This window comes from Phoxinus phoxinus, assembly GCF_949152265.1.
Source record: "Phoxinus phoxinus genome assembly, chromosome: 1".
Classification (NCBI taxonomy): Eukaryota; Metazoa; Chordata; class Actinopteri; order Cypriniformes; family Leuciscidae; genus Phoxinus; species Phoxinus phoxinus.
Genome location: NC_136876.1, coordinates 43,973,600 through 43,998,648, shown reverse-complemented (window position 1 = coordinate 43,998,648; position 25,049 = coordinate 43,973,600). Strand labels below are relative to the sequence as shown.

At 38.0% G+C, this 25,049-nt stretch overlaps 1 protein-coding gene across 3 annotated transcripts in view; it reads right to left on the bottom strand.

Moving 5' to 3' along the window:
- LOC307004864 (ras-related protein Rab-37) overlaps positions 1-25,049 on the bottom strand; it is a 35,683-nt gene that overhangs the window by 3,908 nt on the left and 6,726 nt on the right. Inside the window, exons 2-7 of one of the 3 annotated variants that reach the window (XM_079624406.1) lie at positions 24,587-24,697; positions 15,905-16,015; positions 5,074-5,115; positions 4,512-4,578; positions 1,985-2,037; positions 1,778-1,843 (exon numbers count right to left, since the gene is read on the bottom strand). In XM_079624406.1, coding sequence (XP_079480532.1) covers positions 1,778-1,843; positions 1,985-2,037; positions 4,512-4,578; positions 5,074-5,115; positions 15,905-16,015; positions 24,587-24,697 — 450 coding nt within the window. Of the gene's footprint in view, positions 1-1,777; positions 1,844-1,984; positions 2,038-4,511; positions 4,579-5,073; positions 5,116-15,904; positions 16,016-19,914; positions 20,627-24,586; positions 24,698-25,049 lie in introns of those variants that run through there. The other 2 variants (XM_079624405.1, XM_079624404.1) reach the window with 2 other exon arrangements.

Genomic DNA, 25,049 nt, shown 5'->3' with positions numbered 1-25,049 from the left:
TATGATCTATATGTTATTCTAATGTTGATCTGGCTTACTAGTAAGCTGCTAGTTTCATATAGCAAACGAACTAACACATCGAATAACATTATAACTTTCAACACATGCTGTTTAGTGTGATAGTGTTACATTAGAGCGAGTGAAACAGCGCTGCGTTACCTCACAAGTTTCACTCGTCTAATAAACTGACCTGTGTGAGTAGTAATTCAGCAGTTGCGGGTAGTTCGGTAGAATTAATAATTTGTCCTTTATATCCGCGGGACTTGCGTACGATATCTATTATTAGCAATCACGACCTGCTTCATACCATATTAAAAACATGAATGTTTTCACTCATCCATTAACATTATTAGATCCATCAGCTTGACGGCAAGTCCCAGCATTCAGCTCGTCACTGCGTCATAAACCTACACCTTTGTTATTGTAAGAGGTTAGCGACCCCTAGCGGCGAAAAAAAAAAGAATTACATATTGTAGCTTTAACAATATGTGTAGCCTCATTCGTCCCTAAACGTGAATTTTATAACAGTTACGTTTGATCACTTAAATTCATTATTTTATTTCATTTTAATTAAACAGACGTTTAATTCCTACTCGTAACGGACACTTTAGTCAACAGATTCAAACAATACGACTAGCCGTGTTGAGATGTATAACAATGATTCGTTTTCTGTTGATAAAAGTATCCAAACAGTTGCTCACCTGTCTAATAAAACATAATATTTTAAAGCGTTGTTGGTGTTTCTACAGAAGTAAACAGGAAATCGAGGGTAGCGCGGATATGACATCATTGACAGGCGATGCAATAACATTTTAACCGTTACACTGGTTAAAATATCAGATTTCTCTGTATTTAAACGTTGTTGGAAACATTTGGGATAATGTAAGTACACAAGTCAACAAAATATATTTGTTGTATATTTTCAACTATTTCCATTGTTCAAGTGGTTTTTGGATATTTTAATACAAAATTATTATATATTGTGCCTTTGTGTTTTCAATAAACGGATACTTGATCACTTAAATATGGATGGAATCACTTATGTAACGTTTTTTTGTTTAAAATTAATAAAAGGTTAAATAATGTACATCATAAATCCATCTTTAAAATCCTGTTTTTGTCTTTATTCCCGAACTTATTATAAGTGTTAATATGGTAACATTAATATCGCATTTGTTAATATCAATGCACAAACTGACAATGATCAATGTTTCTTTACATCACTTGTTAACCTCTGGTAATGTTAATATCAATACAATGTTTGACCTTCTCAGACTAGCAATCTTTTGTACGGTCATTAATTTAAAAAACATCAGCGTTTCCAATTATTCAACACTTACATGCTCATGTTGACATAAATAACATTAAGTCTTGTGGACAATGTATGCATTTATATATTCCCAGTCCCTTTACAATAATTGTGTGTCCACTACCGGTGATTTATTATATAAAATTAGGCTTTCTGGCTCAATCTGTCCATTAGGGGGCGCTATCTAATCCAGCGCAAAACCAGTTAGTGCAGTTACACCAGAACACACCCAAACCACATATCAAACAATGAAAGAAAGATAACCAAGGGCGTGTAGTAAAAATGCTTAGGGCAAAATTTAATTACTCTCTAAAATGACAATACAGTATAAAGGACTTTTTCTTTTTCCTTTTTAAAGGTGAAAAACAGATTTTTGGCTCTGTGCCTGCATATGCATTAAAGCATTATTTGTACCTTTCAAGAGGCTCTGCTTATCTCGGTTCACTCCTTTCAGGAAGTCCCACTTACCTTGTTGCCAAGCAACATGATGACCACATCCTTCTGTGCGTACTCATAGATTTCAGTCAGCCAGGCCTGCATAGCAATAGACATGCAACAAACACACACGCTTTGAAGGACAAGAAACGCATCTCCAGTAGAAATGTCTTTTCACATCCCACGCTAACAAAAGAAGAACCTCAAATGAACACATTTTGAAATGTTTGTTGGTCTTACTCTGATGTTGTCGAAGGAGGCCTTTCTGGTGATGTCATACAGCAGCAGTAGAGCTGAAATGCAAAGGACAGCGTGTTCAAGTCACGCTGTATATGATTCAGAGCTGAGCTTTATCCGTAGTTAAACCCTGACTCGAGTGTGCAGTGCTCGTCAGGATTTGAGACTGTACAGATGTCGCTGAACGTTTTACACAGAGACTGAGACTCAAGTGAAACTGTGTAAAGATTGATGGCAACAGACCAGTGGACGACCAATTATGAGCTTTTCATTGATCGAAGAAATACCAATAACTAGAGAGCAGAGCTAATGATGACTGATATAATGCCAATATACACTCGCCGGCCACTTTATTAGGTACAAGCGTTCAACTGCGAGTTAATGCAAGCGTGTAATAAACCAATCACACAGCAGTAAGTCAACGCATCTAGACATGGTCAGGACGATCTGCTGAAGTTCAAACTGAGCATCAGAATGGGGAAGAAAGGTCATTTAAATGACTTTGTGTCATGGTTGTTAGTGTAAGACTGGTCTGAGCGTTTCAGAAACTGCGGATCTACTGGGATTTTCACACACATCCATCTCTAGGGTTTACAGAGATTGATCCGAAACCGAGAAAATATCCAGTTCTGTGGGTGAAATGCCTTGTTGATGCCAGAGGTCAGAGGAGGATGACCAGACTGGTTCAGCTGATAGAAAGGCACAAGTTGTTACAACCGAGGTCTGCAGAAGAGCATCTCTGAACACACAGCTTATTCAACCTTGAAGCAGAAGAGCTACAGCAGCAGAAGACACACACCGGTGACACCTTGTGCAAACTGATGATACAATTCACACAAGCTCACCGAAACTGGACATTAGAAGACTGGAAAAACGTTGAGTCTCGATTTCTGCCGTCATTCAGTTGGTCGGGTCATAATTTGTCATGAAAGCATGGATTCATCTTGCCTTGGATCAGCGGTTCAGGCTGCTGGAGGTGTAATGGTGTGTGGGATATTTTCTTGCCACACTTTGGGCCTCTTAGTACCAATTGATCATCGTTTAAACACCACAGTCTACCCGAGTATTGTTGCTGACCGTGTCCATCACTTAATAATCATCTTCTGATGGATACTTCCAGCAGGATAACACGCGTCACAAAGCTCAAATCATCTCAGACTGGTTTCTTGAACATGACCGAGTTCACTAAACTCAAACGGCCTCCACAGTGAGTCACCAGATCTCAATCCAAGAGCAGCTTTGGGATGCGGAGGAACGGGAGATTTGCATCATGAACGTGCAGCCGACAAATGTGATGCTATCATGTCAATATGGGCCAAAATCTCTGAGGAATGTTTCCAGCATCTTGTTGAATCTCTGCCACGAAGAATTGAGGCAGTTTTGAAGGCAAAAGGGGGTCCCGAACCGGCACTAGCGAGGTCTACCTAATTAAGTCGCCAATGAGTGTAAATGCATATTTTAATAAGAGAACAATTTACACAAAATTGCTCAAATGCAATGAACATGCATTTTTGGCTATATTTAGTTAAGTCAAGTCATCTTCATTTATATAGCGCTTTTAACAATGTAGATTGTTTCAAAGCGGCTTTACAGAGATAAACGGACACTTTAAGGTAGGCTAACAGAGATTGTTTTAGCTTTATAGCGGTTCTTGAATAAATATATTTTCCAGCTAAATTTAGTCTTAATTGATTCACTTCCGTCGCAACGATCATTAGTTATTAGAGACCGCTAAGACAACATCGTTCTCTCTACACAGACTTTAAACGGGAACCTGTGAGAAACGCTGATGGCGCTCAAGTGCGCATTAAGAATTAATTTTATAGTTATGCACATTTGAATATATGTGCGCAGGTTTCCCTACAAACCAAGCCTAAACAAACTACTTGTCTGGCCTTAATTTTTAAATAGAATTTTATCACTTCAGGGGTAGATACGCGAAACCGAAATTATCCCGACAACGCTTTGAAAACAATAAAATAATGGAAATTACCATATTATCGGTTTTTTTTTTACTGAACATTGGTAGTAAGCATTAAATTATATTATTGTTACCACTATTTAAGCATTAATTCACTCGAGGCTGAATATTTGATTGATTTTACCAGTTTACTCCTCTTTGTGGTGCACCTAAGAACAGCCATTTTTAATGACACACTTTTTAACAATTGCTGAAAAGGAATAAATATTTATTTTAAGCAATATTTATTCAATACACTTAAAGCAAAGTAAAAAAAAAAAAAAATTAACAGAGCAAAAAAAAAAAAAGGAACAACAAAAACGCAAAGTTAAACAAAAAATAAAGAAGATAAGAAAGAAAAATTAAATAAAGAAAAAAAAAAAAAAAACAAGAATGGCACTTTTATTTGTACTCCACTGTTTCAGGCACAAGAACCGCCGTGACTCATGGTAAAATCCTGATAATGCACGGCCTCTCGTGACGTACGGCTTTCATTTGACGCGGCACCAGTGACGAAGCCTATCAGACGGTGGCGTGTCAGTGATATCTCAGTGAAGGTGTGATATTTACCCTGAGCGTCTCTGTAGTACGCGTGAGTAACGCTGCGGAACCGCTCCTGACCGGCCGTGTCCCAAATCTGCAGGAGAGGAGCGTTAACAGATGAGGCTTCATTCACACGTCAAACACACACCAACATGAACCAGACAGCAACATAGTGTCGGCCCAGATCCGGGCCACATCTGGTACATGAGGATTCAACGCGAGCCAGATGTGGGACGACACTATGTTGCTGTCTGGGATCTCAAATGTGGCAAAGAGGGAAACCTAAAATGCATTTAGAATATTTTGTCCTGATGTAATAAACCTTATCTTTGAACCGGCAGGAGGCCAACCAAATTCAGTTTTCTGAAATAAATGTGAGTGGAGCTTGCCTGTGCAAGACACACACCTCCACGATATTAGAGCAGCGATGAGATTTTAGTAATCCGTTTTTTATCTGGCGGCAGACGTCTGTTCAAGTCACATGATTTGAAACACCATTCAGGACGAGTTTAATACATGCTTGTGTCAGCAAACACCACCAACTAGAGGTTTAAATATGTAAATAGACTATGAACTTGTGTTTGCTTACCTGGAGTTTGACCTTCATGTTATCCACAGTCACCACCTTATTCTACAGGCAAACAGGAAGAAGAAACACCCATTAAAACCACACAATAATGAACAGTGGATTCTTTGCTATTCAAGGAAATCACACACACACACACACACACAAATAGGAAAACAATTTAGCTACACTAAAGTGAGATCTCTAACTGTGCTATTTTGCTTTTGTGTGGCCAGTCTCTCCACACAGACTTAATTATATAGTGAAGATGAAATAACAGACCAGCTCCCTGCTTGATTTCCTGTTGACGTCAGCCGTTACTTCCTTTGTGAGCAAAACGTTTTAAAAATTGCACCTCCTGCACTGAGAGGACCAGACTTATCTGATGTTTTCATGCAGCAAATGGCAGTGCAATCAGAGACGTCAGTCACACAAATGGAAGTGAGATTTCCAGAGATGAATAATTATCATCCGCAGACATTCACATACATCTACAGGAAACCCATTTAGGCCCGACCAATCATTCAGCGTAGTTAATGCGGACGGATCAAAAAGCGTAGGTGTTTAAATCTGAAGTGTGTCATTTGTTCGCTACTCTCTCTTTTCTTGGCAGACACGACTGAAAAAGCATGTGGATTTGGACTGTAGGTGCCGCCAGTTTGAATAGAAATTACACAACTGAACGTTACCGTACATCATCCGTAATTTCCATTATCAAACAGTTGTAACTCAAATCCTCGTCTGAGACACTACAGCCTGCTTTGTTGATTTAGATCGCTTTCTTCTGTAATCATATTCTGCCATCGTTTATTCACATTCATGTTTCAAACGTGTGCGACTTCTTCCGTGGAACGCAAAAGGAGAAATTTCGAAGACCGTTCAGGCTGCTCATTTACATACACGGCTGAAAGGTAAAGGGGAAGCGGTCAAATCCCTAAATATAACCAAAAAAGCATGTAATAAGAGGTACTGTAGTATGACTTGTTTCTTGGCAGTTCATATGATAACTTCGAGCACAGTGTTGATATAGTTAACAGAAACTTAAACTATAAATTGAAATGGTAATTGAAATAAAATCAAATATACATTTTAAATGAAAAACAAACTTCACCCTTAAAGGCATACCTCGGGTCATCAACCTTCTTAGTATTCCTCAATCCATTTCAAGAAAAATAAAATAAAATGATAAAAGAATGCCCGTTTTCCCAATTATTTTTCTTTCTTTTTTTCGTAAAAAGTGTATAGGGTCGCTAAAAACTTGAGTATATTTTTTCTGCACAACAATAATTTAATCTTTGATGACCGAATTAATGACTTTGATGACAGTCAATATCTGATACACAATGATGAAGTGACGTTTCACTCATAGTCACAGCAGGCAGAAAACAAAAGAATAGGAAATATCATCAGCAAAACTTGAAATGACTCCGTGATTAACAGCAGAGCATGAACTGAACACTATCAGATATTAGTGTCACTGAATATTGATTTTGAAGATGTTGAAAATGATAGTTTTGAGAATATGTTTGAGATGGCGAATCTGAGCCAGATGTTGAATGTACTGGGAAATGAGGACAGTGATGATGGTGTATAACATCTGCTCAAACCGAACCCGTCAAAACTTCTAAAGGTAACAAAATATGCTTTATTTTATTCTTCTGTAATTGTTACTCTAATATCAGGAGAGTTTTATATTATCGCGACAGGTATAGATCTATCCGTGTTAGATGTAGATCCAGGTCGCTAAAGACCCGAATATATAGCCTACAGTAATAATGATTTTTCGAAACATTCATGCCTTTAGGGGTCAAGCGAACAGTTCAAATTGGTCTCGGCAACTAAAAATAATAATGTTAACTTAAAGTACAAAAATTTAGTTCAATTCCAGTTTTTTTTAAGTCGACTCCCAACTGCAGGAGTTGTGAGAATCAATTCCTCGGGTTCATTTACTTTCCATCAAACCAGGGCCAGGAATAAAACAAGACCGAAGTGGTTATTACCAGTGTTGGGGGTAATGCATTACAGTAAAATTAATGCAAGAAAAATAATCAGATTATGTTTTTCAAGTAACTAATTACTTTTAAATTTACAAAAAAATATCTGAGCAACTTTTTCAAATAATAATTCGTTACATTTATATAACGCTTTTTCTGAGACCTCAAAGCGCTTTTCATAGAAGGCGGGAATCTCCTCAACCACCACCAATTGTGCAGCTCCAATTGGATGATGCGACGGCAGCCATATTGCGCCAGAACGCCCACCACACACCAGCTTACTGGTGGAGAGGAGACAGTGATGAAGCCAATCAGTGTATTAGGAGGATTAGGAGGCCATGATGGACAGAGGCCACTGGGCAAATTAGGCCAGGATGCCGGGGTTACACCCCTACTCTTTCGAAAGACATCCTGGGATTTTTAATGACCACAGAGAGTCGGGACCTCGGTTTAACGTCTCATCCGAAGGACGGCGCTCTTTGGCAGTATAGTGTCCCCGTCACTACACTGGGGCGTTAGTTCCCACACAGACCACAATAATAATAAAAAAACGCCTGTACAGTCGTGAAGTTGCATTTCCTTCAGCCTGAGGCGCATTCACTTTACTTTTGGTGTGAAAGGGCCTTTACATTTGCCAAAAAAAATAAAAAAAATCTTATTAATAAACAAACAAGCCCAGCTCAGGTGAGAGAAAGTAACACAAAAGTAACATAACCCATTACTTTCCATAAAAATATAACCAAGTACGACACAAAAGTAACTAAATAATGCATTACTTTAAAAAGTATGGTAACTTACCCCAACACTGTTATTACACAATTCTTTTTTCTCGACATGACTGTCCAAATGAGTCAAATTTAGGAATGACATTACCTTGAAATAATGAGTAGTTATCAACGGCGTTACCTAGCGGTTCCCGATACATTATTTTACACAGGAACAAGTCATGGTCGAATATTATGTCAGGATTAAATGACCGATAAATAATGTATTCTTTAATTAATTCATCTCATTGTAACAGTCGGTGATCGCGCCAAACCAATTTGATATATATATTGCATTAATATAATTACACATATCAATTAAACTACAAAGCTGGCACAGTATAATTACAGTTACTAAAGTGGAAGATATGATTTTCACATTCTGCTAAATTTCTCCTTTTGTGATTCACAGATTCAGGTTTGGAGCAACAGGGGAGTAAATGATGACAAAACAAATCACAAATGCATTAAAGCACCTTCCAGGAAGTTCTGCATTAAAGATGAAATCGGAGCACAGCACAAAGCCATTTGAGAAGAACATGAACCGGTTCAATAAGAGCGCAGGTATGTCTCTATTGTTCCTTCAATCGCTCATGCATATCTGACGGGAATGAAAACACAATTCTTTCTCTTGACAGAACTGCGTTCAGCGGAGCTCAGATGTCTCATTCTTTCTCTGAGGGCAAAACCATCACAAGCTGCAGAACAAGATAAATTGAAAATCCAGTGACAAAATTGGTAGTGATGATTAGGCTCGGGAATTGAGAAGTGCTTTTTCAGAACGGTTTCGGTTATAAAAAAACTGCAGGAACATTCCCGTTCATAATGTTCTGTTAACACTTCTTGATTGTATGCTTTCTGGAACTTGTTTGCATTGAAGATGAATACAATCAATATGTGTGTGTGTGTCCTACACTGAAAAAAACAATAAGTGGCACGTTTTTGCACTAATATTTTATAAGTAAATTTCACACGCTTATTTTTTAAGTAAATTTCACATATGGAATTAAGTAAACTCTACTTAACTAAGTTAAGTGAAAGTAACGAAGAAAATAAGTAATTTTAACTTAGCTAGTAAAAGGTTGAGTAATATCTATTTAGTTGAAGTTTCCTTTGCCATACATTTTACTCAGACACTATAACATTTAATTAAACCACACTTTCAAAGTGTATGCTTTACTTAGAAACATCGAAGTATTTAATACAATAGATATATTGTTTGTTACCATATCTACATTTCAAAAGTTGTGGGTGTGAACGCAGAGAGCTTAATACACTCTGTAGACAATACACAATTATGGTCACATTGATAGATCGTTTTTGTGTTTGAATGTGTCATTTTGATTAGAAAATTGGAAAATGGAAAACTCCAAATGTCACAAAATGGCAAGTTACTAATCCCAACAACAAAAAACATTATAAAAGAGTGTCAATAACCTGGAAAACAGTGAAAAATCAACCTCGTTAATTATTCAAGGCCCAGTGCATGATGGGAACACCAGTATCAGAAAAGTGGAGTAATTTTACTTAATTTTATAACGTTGATATTCACGCTTTCATTTCTACACAATTGAATTGAACTTTTTCATGTAAATTACATTGTTTTTTCTATAGTATTTACTTCACCACAAAATAATTTGTATCAGTGTATGACTTAGTTATATTATAAAACTAAATACTCTTCATTCATTTATTGTTAAGTTGTTCCAAACCCGTATGACATTATTTGTCCCACAAAATGCAAAGGTATAAGCAAAGTCCCTTTAAGGCACGTCATTTCACTCAGCGGTCTTCTTTAGTCAGCTATTCCAGTCATTCAAGCACAGCTCCCATCTCTTAGAATTAGGAAACATCAGATTCTTCAAAGCTGTTCACCAAGCTTACGATTAAATTTCATATATGAAATCACCAATGAAATCTGACAACAGCTGTCTCATAAATTTATGCTCAGACGGTGCTAAAAAGTCTTCTCGTTCTGGTTCTCGAATCTGATTGGCTGAGAGCCTTTTCCAGCCATGTGATATTCTAGTGTCACCATGGGAACCGCTTCACTGTTTGTAATACTCCACTTGCAGCATTTCTCACAGCGAGTGTCATGGCGGACGAGCAAACACAACAACAGTCGTACTTGTAAAATGATGGCGTCACGGGATGTAGTTTTAATAGTTTTCTAGGGTAGAATAGTTATTAAGACCTGGACGAGCCAATGCGCGTGTGAAGTCTTAAGCTCGCGCCTCAGAACACAGTTTCTTTAGCAACCGGAGCTTCCAACGATGACACTACCAACTGGTGATTGGCTCTTTAATTTAGAAGGCGGGACTTATTCCAACATATTACGGGTTGCACTTTCTACCATTCATAAGTAATATGAGTGCGCGCGCCATCTTTGTAAACTACCCTTCCATATAAAATAAACAGAATGGTGACCAATACTTTCAGTGAATAATAAAATTTTTGGTCTGTTTTTGGTATTATATGACTTTGTGAGAGTCTTTTGGATAATTGTGCTTCTTTTACAGTGGGGATTGAGAAAAGATACAGGTTTAGAACGACACGAGGTTGAGGAAAAATGACAGAATCGTAATTTTTCTGTGAACTATCCCTTTAAATCAGTGTCGGTCAGAAACAAATAGGGATAGGCAACGATTAATCGCGATTAATCGCATCCAAAATAAAAGTTTGTGTTTAAATAATATATGCATGTGTACTGTGCATACTTATTTTGTATATAAATACACACATATGCATACATATATATATTACCATATATTAGCATTTATATATTTATACATAATTTACATTATATAGAAATATTTTTTTTTTTATATAAATAACACATTTTTCTTACATATATACATGCATGTGTGTGTATTTATATACAAAATAATTATACACAATACACATATTATTTAAACACAAACATTTATTTTTGATGCGATTAATCGCGATTAATCGTTGCCCATTCGACGGGCACTTCTTCGAAAGTACTTAAAGAAATCAATAATGGAAATGTTAAGAGACCGGGATCAAAGCCAGAATCATTCATTTCTTTACCGTTCCCATTCATAATAGTGATGATGATATATGACTATAGGTTTTTCTTTAGACAGTTGCTCTAGGAACCGGCTTGATCTATCCAAGCCTTAACCTATTATTTGAGAAATGGACAAATAAATGGTATCAGTTTCAAGGACCTTTTGACACTGGAAAGGATATCGATTTATGAAAAGCATACATCTTTCATGGCCTCTGCAGCATAAATCAACCATAGCCATCAATTTGTTGTAATGGCTTTCCATTTCTCTGGCATCAGACTTGCTCCGCTCTGGCTCCCACACATCCTCATGCTGAGCAAGTGCTACAAGGAAGAGCCCAAAATAGACACAGGCTATAGTGCTGCCGCTGTGCCATTCAAAAAAAAAATACCAGCACTGAAACGCTTCACTGTTTCCCTGAGCCACGGCAGATAAAATGCTTCATTTCCGACTAATTTTAAACGTTGTTGGCAGGCAATCAAAGAATGAGGCTTTAAAATAGTTTTTTTTTTAAACTTCCTAAAGACTAAAGACACCTTCTGTCTCAAAGCATGGCACTTTCTCCTCGATTCTGACGCTAGAATCCGTTCCACGCCACATGCAAAACCTCGACCATTTCAAGGTCTTTAGCCAACCTTCACTTCCCTGCAGAAACACATACTGTGAAACCAAACTGACTGTCTTGGCTTGAGGGCATATATCTATTTGTGGAGCATGACAAACTTTATTTTCCTCCAATAAAACACATGGCGTTAACGCCAACTGACAGAACGGCCTCTGCAATAACAACTGTTGGTGTGTTTACCATGATGACTCAAAACACAAAGCCACCAAAACGCTTTCTCTTTCTCTGAGAAAATAAACAAAATATAGGGATGACTCATCTTGCACTTAGGGGCGTACACACATTATTTTTGTCCAATCAGATGCTCTCTACACTGAGAATGTCCCTAACAATTGACCGTTCGCAAAGACCCACTCCCCGTAGTTACTGTCGCTATGTCCGACAAGCCACGCCGCTCTTGCTACGACGCCACACCATGTTCTCACAGTGAAAAATACATAGTGGAGCAGAAAGGACACTGACAGACAAGGTTACTTTTCAGTTACTTTTGATATTAAACATATTAAAGTCTCAGCTTTCAAATTTGGTCATTTTTTAAAAGAAATTTAAACAGTAAATAGCGTTTTGTGGCTCTTTAATGTGTCCTGACAGATCGCTGTAGAGCCTCAATCAAAGCTGCTCGTAAACCGATCAACTCTTCCTTCTAGTTCATTTATAGCATCAAATAAACACGAATGAACATCAGAAGGAATGTTGTTTTAACCGCGGAAAGGCGTCAGTACAGTCCGCTTCTCAAGATCTGTTCTAAGGAAAGTCAACAGCGTATTTGAACGTTATCTTTAACATCTCTAACGTAACGTTAGCCGAACATTAGAAAACGGTAACGTTAGCTTCTAGCTGCGTTGTACATCATGTCACTTAGCTCATCGGTTCCCAACAGGGGGGTCGCGGCCCACAAGGGGGCCTCAGCGAGCTCTGTGGGGGGTCGCGTTGTATTTTGAAAAAATGTTAACCAATGAGCATTAAGTAAAAGTCCTTAACTTTTTTCTGTTAAAAATTTACAAAATTTATATAATGTGCGAGTTCATCATGAATCCTATTTCCAATCTGTGTTTCTGTCTTATCCTGAACCACTATGGTACTCCTATAATAAGTGTTTACATTGGGACTAATTTACACTGGTTCGGATGCGGAGTAGCCCAGGACCTGCGTGACTCGTCATAGACGTACACAGAGAGAAGTAGTTCCGGCTACAATGTTCTTCCGAAAGACGCATTATTCTGTTTATTAACGCACGTTTATTATCGCTCGCTATAGCGCCTAAAGCCTCACATTGATAAAGCCTCACAAATAACATGCAAGTATTGAGGTCCCAGACAGCAGTCATTTGGTAATAGCCTATATACTTTTTATTTATTTATTACACACCAGTGTGAATAATTTTGTTATTGCATTTCAAATAGGGTTAGTTTATAGGCTACTCATAGGCTTACGTTTTTAAATTACAAAGGGCCTACTGATGTTTTTGTTATTGTATTTTCAATATTATAGGCTATTATTTGTGCATAAACATATCTGGTTATAGTAAACATACCGTTTGTTTGAAAACAACATATTTGGTCATCCTTGCTACAAGCTTACAAGAGCGATAATATCATTAAATGTGAAAGGGGGCCCTAAAATATTGTCTTGGGAAAAAGGGGGTCTCAGACAAAAAAAGGTTGGGAACCACTGACTTAGCTTCATTAACGTATCTGTAAATAACCGAGATAACAAATGTTAGCAATGTTGTGCTGAACGTTTACACTGTGACCTGTACATTTTTGCCTGGAGCGGAAGCTTTTCATCGTCCTTCTCAACAATAAAATTATTAATATATAACCCTCCAATGCATAGGTAAGGCCCTTTTGGTGACTTCGAGATGATAATCGGTCTGTCTCCAAAATCATCAATTGCCCCATGTGAAATGTCTCCTACTGTGACCGCTGCCATAGCGCCCGTCACCGAATGTTGACTGTCTGTCCGAGTGAGTGGAGGGGGCGTGGCTTAGCCATAGGTCAATAGCAGAGGTGTGAATACATTTTAGCCATTTAATTTAACCAACGTACAGTGGGAAAATGGAATAAAACTCGAGCCTTTGAACAACCGAACTCACATATCCAACCCATATTGCTCTGTGACGTTTCAACGGTCGCCTTGGCCAGGTGTTATTTATAACATAGGGGGCGGAGCTTTAGATTCTAGAGAGCATTTGATTGGACAGAAGATGTGATGAGAAGCTGAAGTCCGCAGTGATGTCATAAAAATCCATGATCCCTTTTCGCATCTCCCTAATGCAAATTTTGTCCATTGTTTTGGAACACAACAGCTGCTTATTCATAACCTCAAGGCTAACATATTCATAACTAAAAGCTAAAAAAGAACAAACAAAAAACAACAACGTATTTTTGATTTCAGGGGGCCGTGATGAGAGAAGTCTGACATTTAAAAAAAAAAACTTGTAAAAAAATAATAATATGAATAATAAACATATGCCTGGATGAATAGATTTGGAATGAATTGAATGGATTTAATTTCATGCCAACTTTGAAAACACCCCAAGGTAAGTTTTAACCAAAAAACAGCTCGTTTCCTCCCCAACAAGGGCTGGCAGGTGCAGCTCAAGGCCCCAAATGTCACGGGGCGACTGGTTAATCATTTAGCCAGACTGAAGCGTGAACGAGCATCAGATCGGCCTGTTAGATCCGAACACAAGACGTCTGGAGTGGTACAGAGACTTCACAGATTTGAGAGGCTGCTGGACCAATAACACTTCAGAAGACCACAGAGATTTGCACAGTTAAACGCCAATGGACAGTGAATTGATAGACTCTCTCTCTCACACACACACACACACACACTATGATGAGTGTCTGAACAGCTTTTTGATTAGATGCTGACACTAAGTGTGAAACAGATCATTTTCAAGCATTATATTTTAATAATTGAGGTCCACTTGTAATATTAGATTTTGAGGAAGATTTTCCTCCCTCTCACTGAGCCTGAAGATTATAAGAGGCATTTTTTGGAATATAATATACAATTATAATATATTTGAAGAATGTTGGTAACCAAACAGTTTTGGTGCCCATTGAATGGACAAAAACAAAGACATTTCTCAAAATATCTTTTTTTTTTTTTTTTTACGTTCCATAGATAAAAAAATCATACAGGTTTGGAATGACTAACAGTCAATTTTGGGTGAAGTATCTATCTATTCAACCCTCTGGTGCTATTCGGTCCATCTTGACTGAAAAGTGGAGACGTTTGGTACTGAGGCCCGAACAATATCTGACTAAAAGCTAATTTTTTTAGATATCAAGCTCAAATTTGGAACACAACTTATGGCTTTGATCTTCAGGCAGGTTTAGAGTAAAACATGTTTTGGAAAATACATACATTTCATGTAAAAATGTACAAACTTATTTTTGTGAATCTTCATAACAATAAAAAAAAATCTATAACTTTTTTTAAGTTATTTTTTAAGGTTTGCTTTCAGTCTGAGATTTTTTATCTGGACGTTCATCAAAAAAAAATTTAAGGGAAAAAAATTTAGAGAATGTTCTCGTTTCAGAACATTTAGAGAAAATTCAAAAGTAATGTTCCAATAATATTTGCTAATTGATTGTTAACATCAAATCAGGAATACTGCGATTTTTTGGACTAGAGAAAAGCTTTGAACTCCGACACTTAGGCTACAATACATCAAACACACTTATTTAAGGTATCAAAAAATGTAGGCTATATGACCCTTTAAAGGGGTGGTATAATGCCCTTTTCACAAGATGTCAAATAAGTCTTTGAGGTCCCCAGAGTATGTGTGTGAAGTTTTAGCTCAAAATACCCCAGATATTTTTATATAGCATTTTAAAATGTAACCGTTTTTGTGTATGTCCCTTTAAATGCAAATGAGCTGCTGCTCCCGGCACAGGGGGCGGAGCTACAACAGTTTTTGTCCTTTTACCTCACACACACGCTCTGAAAATGTCAATGTTTATGTTCAAACCGGAGTCAGACAACGATGGAGAGACTCAAGAATACATGACAACATGTAGAATACAACACAGACATTTCTGAATGGTTAGCTGAATTTGTGTAGCTTATGTGTAGTTATCTTCTAGTCACTGATTAGCATATTCTGTCATGATAATCTATAAATCGCGTTCCCGGAGGAGGGGTTTATGCAAATTTTAGGTTTGGTGATGTCACTAACCCGGGTGTAATGTCGTGTAGTCCCTACCAGCCGTTTGTTGTAGTCCTTAAAAATCAATTAATAAAAAGAAAATATCTCCCTTTGCTTTTGAACTTCGTAACTTTGCAGATGTCGTTTATGCTCAAACAGCAACATTACACACTAACTAAAGTTAGAAAAGTGAAATCATAATCAACCACCGCTTTAAACAATATGGAAATGTTGTAAAAAGAGAAGCAAACCAGCTCCTTCCACTGCTAGCTCACCCTAAAGTCTATCCCCACTGTTGCAATGAAGTTGCCTCCCAGAAAGGCACCATCTTTAAAGCGCACCAGGACGCAGGTCTTCCCCACTGCCGAGTCTCCCAGCAGCATCACCTAAAGGCACCAGGGTCAGAGACAGCGGTTAGGCCTGCAACCCCTCGAGTACACACATCCTGCTTTGGCTTAATGAGCTCCAAAACCATGTTAAAGTCAACATGAAATGACGTTCACAACCCACTTTACTTCCGTCAAATCATACATGCGCAAATTCAGATGTCCAGATGTACATTACAAATGCGTGCCTTGCTCTGTTCGGTGATGCGCGTTCGTGACGTCACGTAATACGCAATTACGTTGAAAAGGTCACGCTTGTAAACGGCATTTGACTTTGTTTGCATGTTCAACCAACTTGTAAACACTTACAGTACGCGATTTCGGAAGCAGCCAGTGACTCGGTTCCGCCTACGTCAAGCGTGACCTTGTCAACGTAATTGCGTATTACGTGACGTCACGAACGCGCATCACAGAACAGGGCGCGCATTTGTGCTTATAAAACTTAAACTTTTTTATTTTATTTTTTAAATGACCGAACGCTTCGCTAGATCAGACCCTTATTCATCGTCTGGTGTCGTTTAAAGCCCTTTGAAGCGGCACTGTCATTTGGACCTTGAACCGTTTGGAGTGAAGTCACCCCATATAATGGACTTCACCTCAACAGTATTATAATAGGGATATAATAGTGAACTGTTATATCCCCATGTTCACACTACTGTCAGTCCAAATCCAATTATTTCTGTATCCGATTAGAATCCGATCTAAGATGATTGATGTCCACATTGTGTATCGCAAATGCGATGAGTGTCCATGCCGCTCTTTCGTTTTCCAAAATATCTGCATTGGTTTCTATGGCAATGACATTGGATTGGTAGGTAAACGCCAAACAAAATGGAGGGGGTTTGCAATAGAGATGTTGTATTATTCACAACATGACAGTGCGTAGCCGGCTGATATGATATGGCTTTATTACGTGCTGTCGCCTCCGTCAGTTTACAAATATCAGCGTACCAGTCCATTCAAACGTGTTTTTTTCAACACTTTCACACGCTCCCGTGCGTTGATTATTGTAGGCAATCACAGACATATCCGATGAGCGCGTGAACACAATGGCCAATGAGAGGCGGTTATGAATCCGCTCAACAGCGCTCAAAGCATCATAATTGGTACATTTAGATTTGACAACTCTAGTCTCCGTTATATTGTAATTTTCTGCTCGTTCGACACTTTGTAACAACACAATCTTGTTTCTGCAGTGACTTTCCTATCACAACGCCTGACGTTTACATTTTACGCGGCGTGAGCAAGTCACATAACGTTACACCATGCGAAATCCGATCGGACTGAAACTGATTTCCAGAAATGCGATTTAAATAGGATTTCAAACCACATAAGGAATGTAGCTCGAAACAGATTTGTATTTCATGTGATTTTTTTTGGCTTTTCACACTAGCTAAATCTGACTGGATTTCAATTGGATATTCACAAAAATCAGATTTGGACTAACAGTCTGAACTGGTCACAATCCCGATAGCAAATGACATCTGGTCCAGTTGTGGCCCACATCCCGCATAGCATGACGACGATAACTCAAGTGTGGTTGGCAGAAAAATGCCTAAAAGCTGCTGTGTGACGAGGTGTACAGCAAACAAGTTAAGAAACCCAGAAAAACGTTTTTATAAGCTGTTGACCCCAAAAACAAGCGTTTAAGGACTTAAAAGTGGATACAGGCTGGAACGAATGGGTAAATTGTGGGATCCTGACACTCAGTATGCACTAAAAATACAGTTACGTGTGCAGTGAGTTCAACATTTGGTCACTGGTGAGTCAAATATCCAAATGTCAGTTTTATATATTATATTTCTGTAAGATAAGCGATCCTGTGTTGCCGATTACGTTCTCCTCCAGCGGGCGTACGTTAGGTAGTAATGAGACACGTTACGCTCCGTCGCAACTGCCTGATCCACTTTTATGTCCTTAAACACTCGTTTTTGGGGGTCGACAGCTTATAAACACTTATTTCTGGGTTTCTTAGCTTGTTTGCTGTACACCTCGTCACACAGCAGCTTTTAGGCAATTTTCTGTCTTTAGTTAGAAGCAATAAATGACCAGGAGTCAGCCTCTCGCAATGCAAAGTCAATGGAGACGATTGGACGGTGGGCGTGGACTAAATACGCTCGGTCTCTATGGCACAGGTCTGGCAGCGGAAAAGGTCATACTATCTGTATCTGGGCCACACACAGCAAGCCACAATTCACGCTAAAACCGGCTTGATGTACGTGGGCCACAGCCAGAACTGAGCCATATGTGCCATAGTTGGCCCAGATGATGTCCGGATATGCATCTCAGACAGCAACAGTGTCGGCCCAGATCCGGCCCACATCTGGTACATGTGGATGCGTACCAGATGTGGGCTGACACTATGTTGCTGTCTGGGATGCTATCGAATACAGAGTTTACCGCTGTTTGCGCATGCTTTTCTTCTACATTGCTTTTTTCTTCGTTATAAAGAGCAATATATTTATCTATCCCGGGTCCTAATTAGGAGACATCGAGCACATGAACCATTGTGCCGTGCTGCTTATATATCATATCAAGCCGTAAAAACGCCCCTCGCCGCGTCCAAAACAAGGCGCCTGAGGATGAGAGCCCGAAAAGAGGAAAGCTGGGACGCTGTCCTGCTGCACTTCACATAAGATGAGTGGAAGGAGAATTTGAAAATGACACGACAGTCATTTATGACACTTTATTCAAGCTCGATCCACACATCAGACTATCAAGTGTTTACATGTCCTCTCGATCGATCGGATTTGAACAGGTTTAAAACACCCCTTCAATCCGAATGAAATTTTAATCGGATTTGGCCAATTCATTTCGATTGACATGGATGCATGCGACTTTTTTTATCCCAATGCGACTACAATCTGATTATTAGAGTCCAAGTAAAAACAGCTAATGACAAATCATGCACACTAAAACCAGGAACAAGTATTGAAACGGGGTCATTTCTGCCTTCATGTTGACTTTAACACCAACGCAGTTGTTTTAAAAGGAGAAAATGCATTGTAACGAACAGGAAACTTAAATTGTGAAATGAGTGTTTACCCAATTGCGTTTTATGGTATTGCATAATATTCTTCTCAGAAACTACTAGCCTATTGCTCAACTCCGACATTAAAAATTGTTCATCATTTTTAATCTATGCGCTCTCCTTATTACAAAACAGCTCCTCTTATTGGACTAAAATACTAAATTTTCACTGTAAAAAATTATTTTCGTGATTTTTCACAACTTATTATCTTTTGTCATATCAAATTAGATATTTTGAGTTGCTATTTATTAACCCAATCTCCTTTGGTGTATTAATTTTAACTTCAATGAACTCAATTATAAGGCAAACGGGTAACTTTTAAGTTAAACCAACACTTTTTTAATTAGTTATATATCATTGCGTTTCTTCAGAGTACATCAATGGGGTTTTAAATGAGTAGAAATGATTCCCTCCTTGGGTCAATATTTATCCTCCAGTGAGTAAAAGTCAAATATGGACATTACTTAAATACTAGACAGCATGCATGAAGACAAATGATGTACTGTACTTTTAAAAGGGAGAAAAACTATTTTATGTCAATCATTGTGCGCCGTTGATTGTAATCTTCAGGACAATTGTCTTTACTTTGGTGCAATACATATTTTAGTAGGCTATGCGTTTGGTCCAAAAGTAACCAGTTGAAAGAACTGCTATACACAGTGCACATGTTTATTCTCCATGTTTGCAGCCATTTAAAGTGAATACTGATAGTTGCATGGCGGTTAACTTAGCATGCCTTTGCATTGTTGAAAACTAAAGTAGAAGACACGCGCGCCACAGGTGCCAACTAACACAGGGCACATGTTTCAGACACAACACTCGTGATAACAACAATGAATTATACAGACAATAAAAAAATAACTCACACCTTGAAGGCAACATCAAAATACTCATTGACCGAGGCGCATCGCTCCAGCATATTTCTCGATGTCCCGTTTTGAACTCCATTATCCATCAATGTTGCTTTTTTGATTGACATCGCGGAAACAAATAGCGAGGATGTTTTGCTTTCGATGTTCTTCTCGAGACGCGCCGCGGAGACTATATCACAAATGCATCACATAGTGCATCTAAAACGCGCCCAAACTTCATCGGATGCTGGCGGAGGATGAGGATGGAGATCAATGAGCATGAAGAGACACAAAACATGCATTTATCCGAAAAGCGTCCTCTTCATAATTATTAACGCGCAAAGACGCAAAACACAGTGAGCGTTATCGCTCAGTTGCGCGCATAATCACGCACGGCAAAGAAGCAGATCGCTCCAAAACACACATGAGCAACAGGCTCCCGTGGGTCAGACTCAAACACATACACACAGACAGGTGCGAGATCACACTGATTGAGAGGAGGAGACCGACCAATGACAACCATTAAGCGACGTGACAAAACTAGACGCGCCCATTATAAGCTGCCGCGAGCGCACGGCTATGTTGATGTAAAGCGTTGTGGTTTTTGTCGCGTCGCGTCTGTCAAGGGGCAACAAACGCTGCCCAGCGTCTTTTCTCGTGTGTCGTAAACCCATTCTTTCGGCAGGGGGCGCTCAAGGGCCCCGAGAGCCAAATCCTCAATCCAACCTCATCCAAATCTCAGGGGGGGTTGCGCTTTATTAGAGGCATTTTCGCACAATAAATTATAATCATTCGAATCTATTCATTCCATGCATTGAAAACTGACATACAAATTAAAATCCTCCCAAGTGATCTCTAAAACATTATATGATGTAAAAAAGGCCCCCACAAACGACTGTGGTTGGTCCATCCTACACAGTGCTGTGAAAAGTACCACGTACCACGTGACAACAGTGTCTTTGCATGGTGCACCAGAAGATCTGTACATTAATTATTTATGTCTGAATAATAAACCAGATAACATTTAATAACTTTCTGTGATTTTAAAATAAATCACCAAGCGTTAAATTATAATAATTATTGTTTGGAATCATCGTAGCTGACCAATTAGAGTAAAATACACATGCCAGGCCCCGCCCACTTCGTAATGTCAACGGCCATTCTACCATTTTTATTCTGTATGTGTGTGTGTGTGTGTGTGTGTGTGTGTGTGTGCGCGTGTGTGTGTGTTTGTGTGTGCGTGTGTGTGTGTGAGAGAGGAGAGAGAGAGAGAGAGAGAGAGAGAGAGAGAGAGAGAGAGAGAGAGAGAGAGTTTCGCCGAATATCTGTGTTTTGTCGCGACGCCTGCGGCCAAAGCAGATGAGGTTTGACAGAATGCAGAACATGGTAATAATATCAAATCTGGAAAAGCTGTAGTTTTGAATAACTAATATAATTTACCTGACACATGAACACCTCTTTGCGATTTCATTCGTGTTGAGGGAATTGCTCTGCAGGTGTCTAACACGACTAAGTCCATCAAGTAGTGGTAGGGAGGTAGGCTATTCAAATTGTGTATTTTACAACTTCCACAACATAAACACCCCGGTTTCATAGACCAGGTTTAAGCCTAGTCCAAGGCTAAAATGCACGTTTGAGCTGTTTTAACTGAAAGCAACTTCACTGACAGATAGGCCTAATAAAATATGTGCCATTGTTTTGTCTCAAGATGCACATCAGTAATGTTTTCTTTGTCTAGGACACGTTTAGAAAAGCTACTTAAATGCCCTAATTGAACTAAGGCCTAATCCTGGCTTAATCTAAGCCCTGTTTGTGAAACCAGGCCTTTGTGTTACGAATTAATTAAAATTTTGTTTAAGAAAAAAAAAAAAGCACGTGTTTAGTGCGCCCCCTACTGACCAACAAGTGGAATGACATCCAGTGCCAGTATCTTATAAAATAGCCTACATAAAACAGCAAAGTTATAGTCCTAATAAAAAATAATGCACTTTAATAATAGATGATGATGTTTAACAGTATGTTTTCATCATGTTATGATCCATGATCTGCAGGAATATTGTGCTGGAATGGCTATAAGGACCGTTTGCCATTTAAAAAAAATGATTTTTCTCATATGCACTGTAGCTAATCAATATCTGAATATAGTAACTCACTCCACTATGTTTTTTTTTTCTTTCTTTAAGCTCAGTCTTGGCACAATCTGCCCTAAATAGGATATTTAATCATGTATTTCCAGAATATACTCTGCTAATGTTATACACACACACACACACACACACACACACACAGAGAGAGACTAATTATAAAAAATATGCTGAAAAACAACAAACAGCGATGATCCAAGCGAGGCCAGACAGATCCCTCTGTAATTATAATCAGAGCCCCCAGTAAAGTGATCGTTATCATATTGTTGTAATCAGACGCTGTGTGCTGAGAAACCCCGCCGGCTCCTTGCAGGGAGTTATGACAGAAGAAGGAAAAGCAAAACCAACATGGAAGATATTGATATGTGTGTGCCAATCAACATTTTCAGAGATATGAGAAAGATGAGGGAACACACACACACACACACAAACACGCACGTGTTTACTATTCAAAGTCACATATATCTGAGTTTAGCTTATATGATTACTATAGGGAAAATCATAATCCCCCCCCACCCCCCCCCCCCCCCCCCTAAATTTATACTTAATATAGCCTAAATTTAAATGCAACAATATAATATTATTTATATTTGAGGAAAAGCACTTTGTGTCCTGCTCCCTTCTTACTTTCCCAGCAGTTCTGTTGTAGGCCTAATATTGGTCTCTGCTGTTTGTCCGATATAAAAAAAAAGTACATTAAACAGTTTAGGTCACTCAAATCACAGTCAAATAATTAAATTGAAAGAATTAGAATTAAACAATTTAAATTTAAGACAAACTTAATGGAGGATCTTTATTGGCACCTATAGTTCCATAAAGAACCCTTAACCCCTTAAGCGGCACCCCCCTTTTTTAATAGACATGAAAATGCACATTATGAACTTAAATGGTTGTAATTCAAGAATGCTTTGGAATATAGATGTAAGATTGGTCTTGTTTTACAGAAGACATTTGGCCGATTTTTTTAGAAGTGAAATAAATTAAGAAAGTTAAACAGAAAAAACGTTATAGAAGTTTGAGTTTATGAAAATGTATGTTAAAAATGTAATTATTCATATTTTATATAAAATATATATTTTCAAAACCTGGTGGACTCTAAAAATGCACACAAAAAAAATCAAAGCCAAAAATCTGAACAAGTTGTGTTTCAAATTGTAGGTTGATATCTCAAAAAATAAGCTTTCAGTGAGATTTAGTTTGGGCGCAGTACCAAACTCTTCCACTAGTTGACATTACTGCACATATAAGGGCGCCTCCATTTCCATATGTTGTTTGAGTGATCTGAACCATTATTTTTACAATTTTCATACAATTTATGAAGTAGACATCCTATTCAGAAGTAGTATTGGAAGTTTGGCAGATTTAGAAATGAATTCAACCTCTAAGAAACACAAGAAGAACACGTATGTGCATTATAGCTCGCTGCCACATCACAAATGCTGAATCTATTATTATTTTCTTAATATTTAAATCATTTTCAGACCTTTTTTTCTAAAAGAATTGAATGGATGCTATCTTTTGAACTCTTGGCATGAAAACAAACTGAGGTTTCTACCATTCTTTCATGATTTTTCATGTTCGTCACTATTTCAAAATAAAGGTCTGAACACGCCTTAGGAGTATGACAATATTCTTGTTGCAAATTGATAAATTACGGCTCCTCTGTAATTTATTTTGAAAATCAGTCACAGAATATGTAAACTAGAGATTGTAAGCTTTCAAATGATATATAGTTTGTCAAGATTAGTTTAGGTTTAGTATAGGATATTACGGTTTTAAATATGTAATGGCTGTGGTGCCAATATAAGTGGTTAACATCCACGGAATCTTTCCATTCCACAAAAGGTTCTTAATAGTGTGCAAAAAAGATTCTTTAGATTATTAAAATGTTCACTGCTCACTGAAAGTATTCTTTGGGGAATATTTCCCTGAATATTACCCCGAAATAGCTCTTCTATGGCATTGTGCTGAAAAAACAACAACCTGGTAACACTTTACTATAAGGTTCATTAGTTCATGTATTAACATGAGCTAACCATGAGCAATACATTTGTTACTGTATTTATTAATCTTTGTTAACTTTAGTTAATAAAAATAAAGCAGTTCATTGTTTGTTCATGTTAGTTGATGATTATGGCTCACAGCTTATGAAAACCCCAAATTCAAAATTTGAATATTGTAAAAAGGTTTTCATAAGCTGTAAGTCATAATCATCAAAATCATAACAAATAAAGGCTTGAAATATCTCACTTTGCATGTAATGAGTCTATATAATATATTAGTTTCACCTTTTAAGTTGAATTACTGAAAAAAATGAACTTTTGCTCCATATTCTAATTTTTCAGGTTTCACCTGTAATGCAAATTATGATTAAAGTATTGTTATATATATATATATATACGTCTTGTTTAAAGCATAACAGTGATGCAGCAGTGATGTGAAGTTTTAATATTAAATGTTCATTTTGCTTCTTGAGTGAAAGTATCTCGTTTTGAGGATGTGTTTATTTTGCAGTGTCTAACCCGAGGTGCGCTGAGGGACTCACCGTGAAGCCGATGCCCACAGTGGCAGTGAAGGATCCTGGGATGAATTTACCCTGGTCAAACTGCACTAACAGAGACGTCTTCCCCACGCCACTGTCTCCGACTAGTATAGTCTGCAACAGACAGGCATGCAACAGAAGAGAAAGGTATTGTGACACTTTTTGTGGTTATCAAACATTCGTGGATCATAGTTAACTCTTTCCCTGCTCGCGTTTTTGATCATTTTCACAAAGTTTTCATGGCCCCCGGAATATTTTGTTGTATGAATATCTGAACATGCAATATATAAAATAATAAAAGAAAGAACAGAGCCTCTGCGTTTAAACAACGAAACCCGTTTTATTCTAGCTTCATGCATTCATGTATAATCAACACTTGCATGTTTCATAAAAAAAAAAAAAAAGCAGAAGAAGAACATCAAAGAATACATCCAGATGGGATTCAAAATTATGATCAAAACACAGA